Genomic DNA, 12,464 nt, shown 5'->3' with positions numbered 1-12,464 from the left:
CGCAAGGCCCTGGGTTCGGTCCCCAGCTCCGAAAAAAAGAACCAAAAAAAAAAAAAAAAAAAGAATGCCTGTTGTCCTTGCAGAAGACTTGGGTTCAATTCCCAGCATATACACAGTGCCTCATAACCACTTGAAATTCCAGTTCCAGAGGATCCAATGACCTCCACAGGTCATCCAACAATTTCATGACTAAGATGTTCATTAATTATGGAATAGAAAGCAACTTCTAAATCTGAGAGAGTGTAACAATGAAAAACCCTTAACTAATACCATATTCAATGGTGGGAAAACAAGAACAAGAAAAGACATTAGCTCCCTCAATTCTTCTAAACACTGTGTTAGAAAAGTCTACAAAAACTAAGGCATAAAAGACCAAATTTGAAAAGAAATAAGAAAGACATTTAACTGCAGGTCACATGGTCTTGTACATAACAATTCCTAAGGAATCTCTTTTAAAAATAAGTTAGAGCGAATAAATGCATCCAGCAGCATTCCAGGATATAGGATCACTGTATAAAAGTCAACTGTCTCTCTACCCACTAGCAGAGAACATTCCAAGAGAAATAGTAGTGAGTGCAAGACTCATACACTGAAAACTTAGAACATTACTTAAAAAAAAGCTTTCAGCAGACATCTCATTTGTACAGAATGTCAGGACAATGCTGTGAGTGGCAAAACTTCTCAAACTTACCAGCTTATTCAATGCAAAGCCTATCAAATGGTAGTTGCCTCTTTTATAACAACTAGTAACTGGCTTTTAAATTTTGTATTGATATTCAAAGCACCTAGAACAGCTAAAATAATCTGACCAAAAAATAAAAAAAAAAAAAGATGATTTCTGTATCCTGATTTCAAATTGTACCACAAATCATCAAATGAGAACAGTGTGGTATTGTCTTGAAGAAAAACACATACATCTGTGGAACAGAATATGTGGTAAATTAATTAACAAATTTTCTAGTTTTGACACGAGGTCTTGCTGTGTATCCCAGACTGGCCTTGAGTTTGTGACAGTCAGTGGCCTCCTAAGCGCTAGCTAAGATGCATGCAGCACCATCTGCAGTTTGGTAAACTGCCAAGACAGTTTAATGAGGAAAAGATTAACCACACAAACGGTGTTGCAACTGGATAACCACATGCAAAGCAATCAAGTTGATGCCTCCTGGTTTCAAATTATTAAAAAAAATTAACTAAAATAACTCAAAGATTATAAGACTCTATACAACGCTCAGGAAAAAGAGCATAGATAGGCCCAGCACATCTTTGTGAGCAAGGATAGGCAACAATATTTAACTACTGCAGGAAAGGCATAACACAGAATGTAGAGTGGAAAAATTGTGCTTTGTTGGGCAATGGTGGCACATGCCTTTAATACCAGCACTTGGGAAGCAGAGACAGGAGGATCTCTTTGAGTTTGAGGCCACTGTGGTCTACAGAATGAGATCCAGGACAGGCAGAGCTACAAAGTCTCAAAAATACAAAAACAAAACAAAACAAAACAAAACAAAAAAAGAAAGAGAGAGAGAAAAGAAAAGAAAAAGAGAGACAGACAGAAAGAAGAAAGAAAGAAAAACTGCTTTATCAAAAATCTGTAATTCCGGGGTTGGGGATTTAGCTCAGTGGTAGAGCGCTTGCCGAGCAAGCGCAAGGCCCTGGGTTCGGTCCCCAGCTCCGAAAAAAAAAAGAAAAAAAAAATCTGTAATTCCTGTGCTTCAATGTATACAATCCAGAAAATAAAGGCAGCTGACAGAATGCAGGGGTCCTAACAGGGAACTGGTGTCCATCTTATAAAGAGAATTAACACTTAAAACATATAGGCCAGCAATTTTACTCCTGGCACTGTACCCAACAAGAACTGGCACACAGTCATTAATAACAATATTATTCATGACGTTGAAAAGTGGAAACAACCACTTATTTATCAAATAATAATATTTAAAATGAATTTAAAAATGAAATGAGGGTCAAGGATATGACTCAACAAGCGAAGTGCTTGCTGCAGAAGCGTAAGGACTTTGGCTCAGATCTCTAGCCCCCACTTAAAAAGCCAGGCATAGTAACATGCATCTGTACACAGTCTTAAGGCTACAACATGGAAACCTTGAAAGGATATCCAGTGAAATAAACACATACAAAAGATAAATATTACCTGATTAAACATCTATGAAATAGAAATTCATAGAAATAAATGAATGAGAAATTCATAGAAATAAAATCGATTGGTGATTATCAGGAGTTAGAATGAATAAATTATTAATAATGGGTCTAAGACTTTTTGTGCTGTAAAAATATTTTAAAGTTACTTGTAGTGATGGTATAACTGTGAATATGCTAAAGATGTTCAATTCTTTTCAAAGTTTACTTGTTTTTAACTTATGTGTATGAGTGTATTGCCTGCATGTATGTTTGTGAACCACGAGTGTGCCTGGTGCCCACAGAGGCCAGAGGAGGACATCAGTTCCTACAGAACTGGAGTTACACATGGTTGTGAGCTGTCACATAGGTACTAGAAACTGAACCAGGTCTTCGAATAAGCAGCCAGTGCTCTTAACCACTGAACCATCTCTCCAGTACCATGTTGAATTCTTTAGGCTAAGTGAATTTAGTAGTTGTGTATATTATAATTCAATAGAGATATACAGAAAGGGAACGTAGCTGGCTGTAGTGGTACACACCTGTAATTCCAGCACGTTGGAGGCTGAGGATGTTCAAGAGTTCTGAAACCAGACAGAAAGAGAAAAAGATGGGATGTGTATATGTGAATGAAATGGTTTTTTAAAATAGAATATGGAACGTTAAATTTTACTTGCAACAACTGAAAATTACAGATATGAACAATCAAGTTCAAGTTCCAGAAAGAGGTAAATTTAAGGTTTGGAGGGGAAAAGCTCCAAAATAGATGCTAATTGACAAAAAGAATTTTCCATTTGAATAATATAGAAAAATTATAGACATAAAGAGGGAAAAGCATAAATTTAACTCTATTCCAATTTCAAGACTAATAGACTATAAAGAATTCCTAGGTCCTGCTGTTACAGCAAGTTCAACAAAGCCAGTTTGGACTGAAGTTTTTTTTCCATACAGAGAAATTGTACAAAAGTAAAAAACTGTTTTCTAGGAATGGGAATAAGGTAGATTTATAAAATACTATTAAAAAATAACCGGGGTTGGGGATTTAGCTCAGTGGTAGAGCGCCTGCCTAGCAAACGCAAGGCCCTGGGTTTGGTCCCCAGCTCCGGAAAAAAAAAAAAAAAAAAAAAAAAGTCAAATCCTCAAAAAAGCAAGAATTCATCTTAATATACCATAGCTAACATGATCTTCTCAAATGTTCTCAGGAACAAGGCGTTCCCTACCCTCAGAGGTGTCATGCACTATTCCAACTCGTGAGGCCTAGATAAAAATATGTTTTTAAAATAAAGATTTATTGTAGGGGCTGGGGATTTAGCTCAGTGGTAGAGCACTTACCTAGGAAGCGCAAGGCCCTGGGTTCGGTCCCCAGCTCCGAAAAAAAAAAAAGAACCAAAAAAAAAAAAAAAAAAAAAAGATTTATTGTATGTAAAAATAATCAGTTTATCCTTATCCTTATCAATAGTTGAATTAGTTCAATATAAGAAATGCTTTTTTGAGTCACAACTAGTGGATAACATATTAAATATAAATAAAAATTCCATGAAATAATATTTTACCAAGGAATACATTTTCCTACAATTTTACTAGAAAAACAAAAGTAATCTAAACAATTGTTTATCAATTTGAAATTATTTTAACATAAAAGGCCATTTCCTCTTTCACATCTGATTATGTTAGTGTGGACTAGAAGGAATTCCTTTTACCATATGGTTAAACTTGATCCAAAGTTACCATCACTTTACTTTGCTGACTCTATACTTCCACATCCCCACATAGATTTTTGAGCAGGTCTTACCTTTCCTGTATCATTAAATGATCCAGCTACAGTATCTTGATTTCTCTCCCCTAGCCTACCTAGTAACCAACCATTTCTCCAGGGGTTGTTTTGCTTACTTGTTTCACTTGGAGAATGTTACAAGAAATCAAGACCTGAGCAGTACTGTGGGTATCATAATTTCTAATCCTCTCAGCAAAGAAGGTTAGGAAGCCTGCTCTCCTTATCCAAACACTATTCTTATTTATTTGTTAATGCAGTACACATTCAAGTAAATCTCCTAGGAACAATTCAAAATTGCTAACTACTACATTCCTCTACGATGAAGTAACTAGCCAAGGACATAATGGTTATGTGTAATTCATCTTGTTTTAATCTCAGTTTTCTGAAATAACTCAGGCTAGTCCTGTCTTCCCCAAGTTTTTCAGCATGGTTGTTATTCATTTATAACACTCAACTTCACTTGTTACTGTTTATATAACGTATATATTCTCCCCATATCCTGATTGACCTGAATGATTTATTTATTCTAGAGATCATATAACTGTTTTAATGAACATTTAAAAAGAGAACTTTGGGATTTTTTTTTAGTTAATAATTTAAAATTAGAAAGAAAACTCAGTATCTTTTTGACAAACATTCACTGAGTCCCTAGTAATGATGGATCAATTCACAGTATTCCAGACATGTCCAAACATAAAAGACTCTGTGTCTAGTGTCCCAAAATGATAATATAATAAAAACAAGATAAAGATAAAACAGATAAAAATACAAAAAATACTTATACAACTATTGTTTTGTGATTCCCCTGTGTTTCCAAGATAATTCAAATGGAATGTGAAATAAAAACATGGGAAACCTTCCTGTTTCCTTGTAGGTCCTACGCCCTATTTCCTGTTTCTTTAAAATCTCAGATAGAACATTGATTAAAGTGCCTGGGAAGGCCTCACTCTTAGAAGAATCTGAATTTTTATTTTAAAATCACTTGTATGCACCTTGTATGTATCTTATATGCTGGGGACAATGCTAAAAGCTTTTATATTTTTAACTGAATGAGAGCGTTGGGAAAGACCCATTAACTCTGGAGTGACTTACACTGATTATCCAACACCCTGCCCTAGTTTTTAGACCCCACTATGTCAATATAGTCAACATCTGATGATAAGGAAAAGCAAGAACACAAATTCTTCATGAGTAGGGATGCATGACTGTAATCTCAGCACTTAGGAAATGGAAGCAGGGGGATTGCTATGACTCTGGGGCCACTCTGGAATATACAGAATATCAAAGTCAGTCTGTAATACATGGTAAAAGTACCTCAAAACAATAAACAAAAAACTGTCAAAACCCAATCTTTTATGGGAAGGAATTTAATTTGTATAATTAGGCAGAGAGTTAATAATGAAAACCAAGAAGTGGCCACAAATACATGCTTTCTGCGAAGAAATGAGAATATGAAATTATTTTCTGACCTAGAAAGTTCAAAGGTAAAAATCACTCTATAGAAGATGAAACTCTTTCAGTACTTTATCATCTGAGTCTTGATCATGGTCAGAAATACCATCTTCAAACAATAGATACATTTTGCTTTTTCTCAATCAATCCTGTTTATGAAATACTAACTTAAAAGAATCTTGGTAGAATAAACTGTGAACACATTACTAAGAAATACAATGAACAGTGGGACTCAAGAGCACTGGCTCTTTTGGAGGACTGGGTTCGGCAAGCACCCAGACGACAGCTCACAACCTCCTGTATTCCAGTTCGGGGTTCCAACACCTTCTGGGTTCTTCAGGCCTAGTCATTCATATGGTTTACATACAAATATGCAGGCAACACATTCACACAATAAAGTAAACTAAACTTTATGTATTTTTTTAAAAATAAAAGTATCTGCACAGACAGACTGTGCCAGAACTACAATAACTAATAACTAATGGACAGAACAAAAATATCAGCGCTTAATGTATGGATGGAGTCTGCTCCTCAAGCCTAAAGCTGAACTTAACCACCATTAATATCAAGGCTGGGGATGGTGGTGAACGCTGTGATCCCAGGTGTCTCCAAGTACTAGTTAAAGATACATACTTCTTACTTCTATTACTCTCCTAAATTAGCCAGCTACTTATGCTGTGTATGACAGCACAGAAGGAAAGATGCTAACAGGGAAACACATGATACCTCTTCTCCCAGTCTGTCCTTATTCACCTGTTAGTTGAAGGTAGAATTCTGAGAGACTGTGTGTACCTTAAGAAGTAGAACAACTGGAGCCAGTTAGCTGACTCTGATAGAGTATGTGGTGAACAAGCCTGGCAGCATGGCTGGATCCAGAACCCACTTGGTGGAAGGGAAAACTGACTTTACAACGTTGTTCTCCGTCCTCCATACATACACCAGGGTAGCCTCAAACTCACTAGCAAAGGGTAGCTTTAGATTACTAATCCTCCTGCCTCAGTTTCCTAAGTATTGAGACTGTATGTATATACCACTGTGTACAGTTTATATGGGAACTGAATTTAGGGACTTGTAGGTGTGAGGCAAGTATTCTAACAAATCTTGAGTCACATCCCTAGCTGAAATTAAACATCTGGGGGCTGGATGGTCCAGGGATTAAGAACACTTACTCCTCTTTCAGAAGACACAGATGCAGTTTCCAGAACCCATACAGATGCTTACAACCTTCTGTGATTCCAACTCCAGAGATCTGACATCCTCCTCTTACCTCCTCTGATCTGCGGGCTCATGCATACACATGACACACATACATACTCAGGCACACACTTACACATAAAAGTATTTTAGATCTGCGTTTCCAGTGAGCATTTTGTAAATATAAAAATGGCAAATTCATAAGTTGTAATTTAGATACTAATGAAGTTTTGTGGTCCTAAAGGCTGACAAGAAAATCAGATATAGTAGTAACTATTGTTGAATGGTTATTTATCAATCCATTCACTTACTAGAAGTCCAAACAAGAAAAGGTTGAATGTTGGCAGGGTAAACATAAAAATGATATAAACTTTTAATTATTTTTTCTAAATAAATATTTTTATGTCTGCATTTAAATGAGCTTTGCACAAATAATAGAGAATGGCAAAGCTCATGTGAATGATCTACACTTTCATTATTCTTTTCTTCAAATAATTTTAATTGATATTTTAAGAAATATATCAGAAGAGAGACCATAAAAGAGAAGAGTTAGGTATTTTAGCTCCTTTAACAGCTCTCATTTCCTGCTCTATGAATAAGAGGGACCACAGTTTTGTTTGTCTTAGGCCACACAATGGTGCAGGCACCCTGCCAACATTCTTGTCTGGACTTCTAATGAGAATAAAACCACGATGGGTTAGTAAATAACCATTCAACAATAGTTCCTACTATATCTGATTTTCTTGTCAGCCTTTAGGACCACAAAACTTCATTAGTATCTAAATTACAATATAATAAACAACTGGAGACCAGTTCTAATTCTAGTCTCTAAATTCAAAGTGTCCAGATGGTCTTCTGACAGTAGAAGTTAGCAAGAAAATAGAGGAAACAGTCTTTGAAAGAACTTGAATCATAATAGCTTTTTTGTACTTTATTAATATTATTATAGTAAAAATATTGACCAGAAGTTCATACAAACAGTTCTGTGAAATATATGCTGTATAATTAATCAAATAAAGCTGCTTAAAAAATATATAAAGAAATAGAAAAAAGTTGCTTAAAAAAAAAACCCTAAAAGTAACCAGGTGGTGGTGAAGCACACTTTATCCCAGCACTTCTGGGGCTGAGGCAGACAGGATCTGTGTGAGTTTGAGGACAGCCAAGGCTACACACAGAGAAACCTTGTCTCAAAACCAAAACAAACACAAAAAAACCTAAGCACAGAGTTATTATGGAGATTCATTTTGTTGATATGAATGTATATGTTTGTATGTATGTATGTATGTATGTATGTATGTATGTATGTATGTGCTAACATTGCTGTGTGCAGATGCTTTGGTAGTAAGAGGAAAGGAGCACAGAGTGCACTGTTAGACCATGTGGCTGAAAACAGGGTGAATAAATGATAAATGTTTGATAAGTAATTAATATGCTAGTTAATTTGATCCATCATTCTAAACTTTATACAATACCAATCATAGGGTCACTTTACCTCATAAATATACAGTTAAAGTTTGTCAGACCTAATAGGAATTTCTGAATAAAGAACGCAGGATATAGTTTTAAGTCTTTCCCCAAGCTCCTAGTCATTCGTTTACTGGCAATTGTTGGCATACGGTGATTAACAGATGCCTTTCCATTGGGCGTATCTGTATTTTGAACTTACATTTATTTGCTTGTGTATTACATGTGTATGTTACACGTATACACACATATGCCACAGTGCACATGTACAGGGATGCATGTGATATACAGACAAACCTACAGGCAAAAGCACTTATACACATTGTTTTTAAGTGTGTGTCTGGGGAGGTGGGGGGACACTGCTAATACAAAAAACAAAACAAAACAAAACCATATTATAGGCTAGAAAAATGGCCCAATGGTTAAAAGCACCTGCTGCTCTTCCAAAGAACTGGTGTTCAATTCTCAGCACTCACATGGCAGCTCACAACCATCTGTAGAAGGTCCTCCAGGTCCAGAGGACTCAGTGTCCTATTCTGGCACTATCCTGCCCAGAAACTGCACCAACCATACATGCAAGCAAGATACCCACACGTAAAAATAAATATTTTTCAAAATTCTATTTTATGAAAAATTACAAAATTGAAAATAAAATGTATTTTTATTTTTTTATTTTTTTATTTTTTTATTTTTTTATTTTTTTCAGAGCTGAGGACCGAACCCAGGGCCTTGCGCTTGCTAGGCAAGCGCTCTACCACTGAGCTAAATCCCCAGCCCGAAAATAAAATGTATTAAGAGGATTACTTTTTAACATTTTGGCAAATATAGTATTGGCTTATTAGCATAAGACATATTCTTTTTGTGCACTGAATCTTCTGTAGAATATTACACTTGAAGTATGTGAAAAAATTTAGCTTGTTGGATTCCCTAGAATGGAGATTAAGAATGACTGGCCTCAAACTCCCAGAGATCCGTATGTGTCACTATGTCTGGCCAAAGATTTTTAAGAATATTTTCTAACACACACATTTAAGTAATGTAGTCTTGCAACATACATAAAAATAAGTAAATAAGGTCTCTGGTTCTCTGAAGCCTCATAACTGTGTCACTACTATATGAGGGTCATTAATTGTCACTTATGAAGTCAGGTGTCCATTGCTACTGGACATTAACCTATGAATCCACATATCTGGTGAAAGAAGAGAGCTAGCTCTGAGGAGACTACAAAGGAGCCATTTTATTAGGTGTTATAACTGTATTCTAAGCAGGTAGGAGAGAAGTCTGTAATCCCAATACTTGGGAGGAAAAAGCAGAAAGACAGAAAATTCAAAGCAGCCTATGATATGTAATAAATGTGAGATGCTGTCTCAAATAAGTAGGGCTGGGAAAATGGCTTAGTGGGTAAAAAGTGCTTACTGCCAACCCTGACAACCCAAGCTCAATCCTGGGGATTCACATGAGAGAACACAACAAACCCCTCCACCCCAGGTTTTCCTGTAACCTCCACACACATACTATGGCAAGCAGACACTCATCCACATACAGAAATATGAATGTAGTTTTTTTCATTTAAAAAAAAAAAACCTTGAAACTATAGTTCTAACCACAATTATTATAATACAATTTTAGGAATAAAAATATAGTTCAAGGGTGGTATGCTTGTGTACATGGGTAAGACCTGGGGTTTAATACCAAATATTTGGCAAAATGAAATTTAGCTACCATAAAACATTTAAACATTGTATGGTGGTTCGTTTTGTCAATTTTATTGGATTAATAAATGCCTGGGGGCATTGTTCCTGAAAATATTTGTGAAGAAGACTTACTGTCAAGGAAGCCAAGGACTTGCCTTGAATGTGACTAGTACCATCCATGGCCTTAGGTCCCTGACTGAATAAAAAGTTCAACACTGGCATTCTCCTTTCTCTGCTTCCTACTCCACTGAGATGTAAGCAAGAAGCCACTCCACTCCATGCCTTCCTCACCAAGATGGGTAGTATCCTAGCTTCCTTTCCAGATGCTGCAACAAAATACCCTGAAAGGGTTTATTCATATTGGAATTCTAGGTTATAGCTTACTCATGCAGGAAAGCCAAGGCAGTACCCTAAAGCAGCTAGTCACATGCAGAAAAAAAGTAGAGAGGAAAAATAAATACATGAATGTCTACTTGTGCTTGGCCACCTCCCTTCACTTTTACTGTCCATGATTCCCTGCACAAGGAATGATAGCACCCACAGTGGGCAGGGTCTTCCCACACCAATTAGCAGGAGTAAAGAAGACGCTATTCCATAGACACAACTTTACCTAGACAAGTCCTCACTGAGAGACTCTCTTCAGTGACTCTATTATCAAGTCAACAACTAAATATAACCACCAGAGCTAGCGAGAGGCTCAACAGTTAAGAGCACTGGCTGCTGTTAGAAAATTCAGGTTCAATTTCCAACACCTACCTACAAATCAGCTCCCAACACATCTGATGCCTGGCCTCTGGGGGCACCAGGCATGTAAGTGGTACACAAACATGAAGATAAAACACCACATACATAAAATAAAAGTAATAACAACTAACCATCCTAGCCAACAGGCTTCCGACATTCAATCTACAGCTAGCTGCTTCCTGCCAGGTATCTGGCCACCCAACGAAGAAAGCAAAGAATACACATGCAAAATAAAAGCTCTTAACAGCTTCAGAAATACAAAATATTTCGTCCTTCCTTTTTTTATTGGGGTGGTAGTGGTGGTGGTGGTATTGTTTTAGAGAGGCTCTCTCATATAGCCCCGGCTGTCCTGTAACTCAATATGCAGACCAGGCTGTCCTAGAACTCACAAAGATTCACCTGCCTCTGCTTCCTGAGTGCCTGGATTAAAGACCTCTGCCACCAGACCAGTTTTTGTTTGTTTGTTTGTTTGTGTGTTTTATTTTACATTATTGACACAGGGTTTCCCTGACTACCCTGAACTCACCTGCCTCACACTCCTCAGCCTTCTTACTTTCTTAAATCAACATCAACTTTGTAGAGGTACTATTTCTAATCAAGTTTCTATTTCTTTAAAATATAAAAAGTATTAGTCCATTTAAAATTACACAGAAAAGTGCCTGGAGGTGGTGACACATACTGTTAATCCCAACACTCAGAAGGCAGAAGCAGATAGATCTCTTGTGAATTTGAGGTCAGCCTGGTCTACAGAGTTCCAGGACAGCCAGGGCTACACAGAGAAATCCTGTCTTGAAAAGTGAAAAGGAAAAAAAAAAAAGTTACACAGAAAAAAAGAAATTTGTTATCAGTATTGTTTCTTGTTAACAGAAACAACAGAATGCTAAGGCTTAGGAGGCCTAAGTTAATTCTAAAAGTTTGTTAAATATACGTGATTCAATAAAAATCTGTGTTTCTATGTAAAAATTCGTATTCCAACCCTCTCTTGATTATCCCCCATCCTCCACCCTCCTTCATTCTCTTTCTCTCAGCTGCTCTTCTTAGGCCTCAGGGAAGTGTGGGGTTTGACCAACTGAATGTCTGGCTATGATCCAACATTAGCTTAATGAAGTCCTGGCAACAGAACTATTAGGCATTATAGACTTCCCCTAAAATAGGCAGGACGCACAGGCGAAACTGTGCTGACAACAGAGCTCTTCACAAAAAGCTTCCCAACTCTTCTTTGTTGTGTGTTCATGTTAAGAATTTCCAACAATTTACTGCATCATAACCAGAGCAATCTCAAAAAAATATAGACAGCCTAGAAATCTTTCAACAAAAAATAAACTATTAGGTGATATATATTTGTTAAGTAGATTTAATTAATATACTGAGGCTCTGGATGAAATATGATTCCTTTATGTGGAACTTCTCAGTATTTTTCTTTCCAAAATAAATTGTTAAAGATTAATATTTTTGTTCATCCTTTTGCTTTAAAACTAATACTCTAAAAATGTACTTCTTATTTATATCATGTTAAGATATTATCTAATGAAAACAACAGCTTACTGATTTGTACAAATAGAAGCCTGACATACAATACATATTAAGAATTATTGATCTATATGAAAGCCTTATTAAACTCTTACAAATTCATTAAGGAAGAAAACTACTTGTTCTCATTTCTGAATACCTTTCCTTCAATGTGTTTCAGCCATGTTCTTAACATACTGTGCTTGTATCTACTATCAGGAAAATGTCCATTCACTGGATTAAAAAAAAAAAATCTAGTAAAAGTCTCTCATTCACTCTGCCACCCAACTAAAGTGAGATGAGCTAGCTGTGCGGTGCTGTAGGCAGTCCCAGTGCTCCTTCCCACTGCTACCCAATGGGAGGCATGCAAACAAAAGACATTAACATACTGGATAGGCTGAGTGAAAGAAAGCTGCCACCTTCTCCTCGGCTTAGATAACAGCAGTGTTGTTCAATGCTCACTTCATTATATACCCTTTTAAACAATTTGAACTTTTTTG

General features: G+C 36.5%; 1 protein-coding gene across 4 annotated transcripts in view; it reads right to left on the bottom strand.

The window, feature by feature from the left end:
- Nucleotides 1-12,464, bottom strand: part of Bmpr2 (bone morphogenetic protein receptor type 2) — a 115,412-nt gene that overhangs the window by 75,470 nt on the left and 27,478 nt on the right. For 2 of the 4 annotated variants that reach the window (XM_006244951.5, XM_006244952.5), the window contains exon 2: nucleotides 2,676-2,717. The exons of the other annotated variants lie outside the window; for them this stretch is intronic. In XM_006244951.5, coding sequence (XP_006245013.1) covers nucleotides 2,676-2,717 — 42 coding nt within the window. The remainder of the gene's footprint in view (nucleotides 1-2,675; nucleotides 2,718-12,464) is intronic. 4 annotated transcript variants of the gene reach the window in all.

This window comes from Rattus norvegicus, chromosome 9, assembly GCF_036323735.1.
Source record: "Rattus norvegicus strain BN/NHsdMcwi chromosome 9, GRCr8, whole genome shotgun sequence".
In the NCBI taxonomy this organism is placed as follows: domain Eukaryota; kingdom Metazoa; phylum Chordata; class Mammalia; order Rodentia; family Muridae; genus Rattus; species Rattus norvegicus.
Note: the sequence above shows the minus strand (reverse complement) of the source record. Positions and strands in the feature narration are given on the sequence as shown.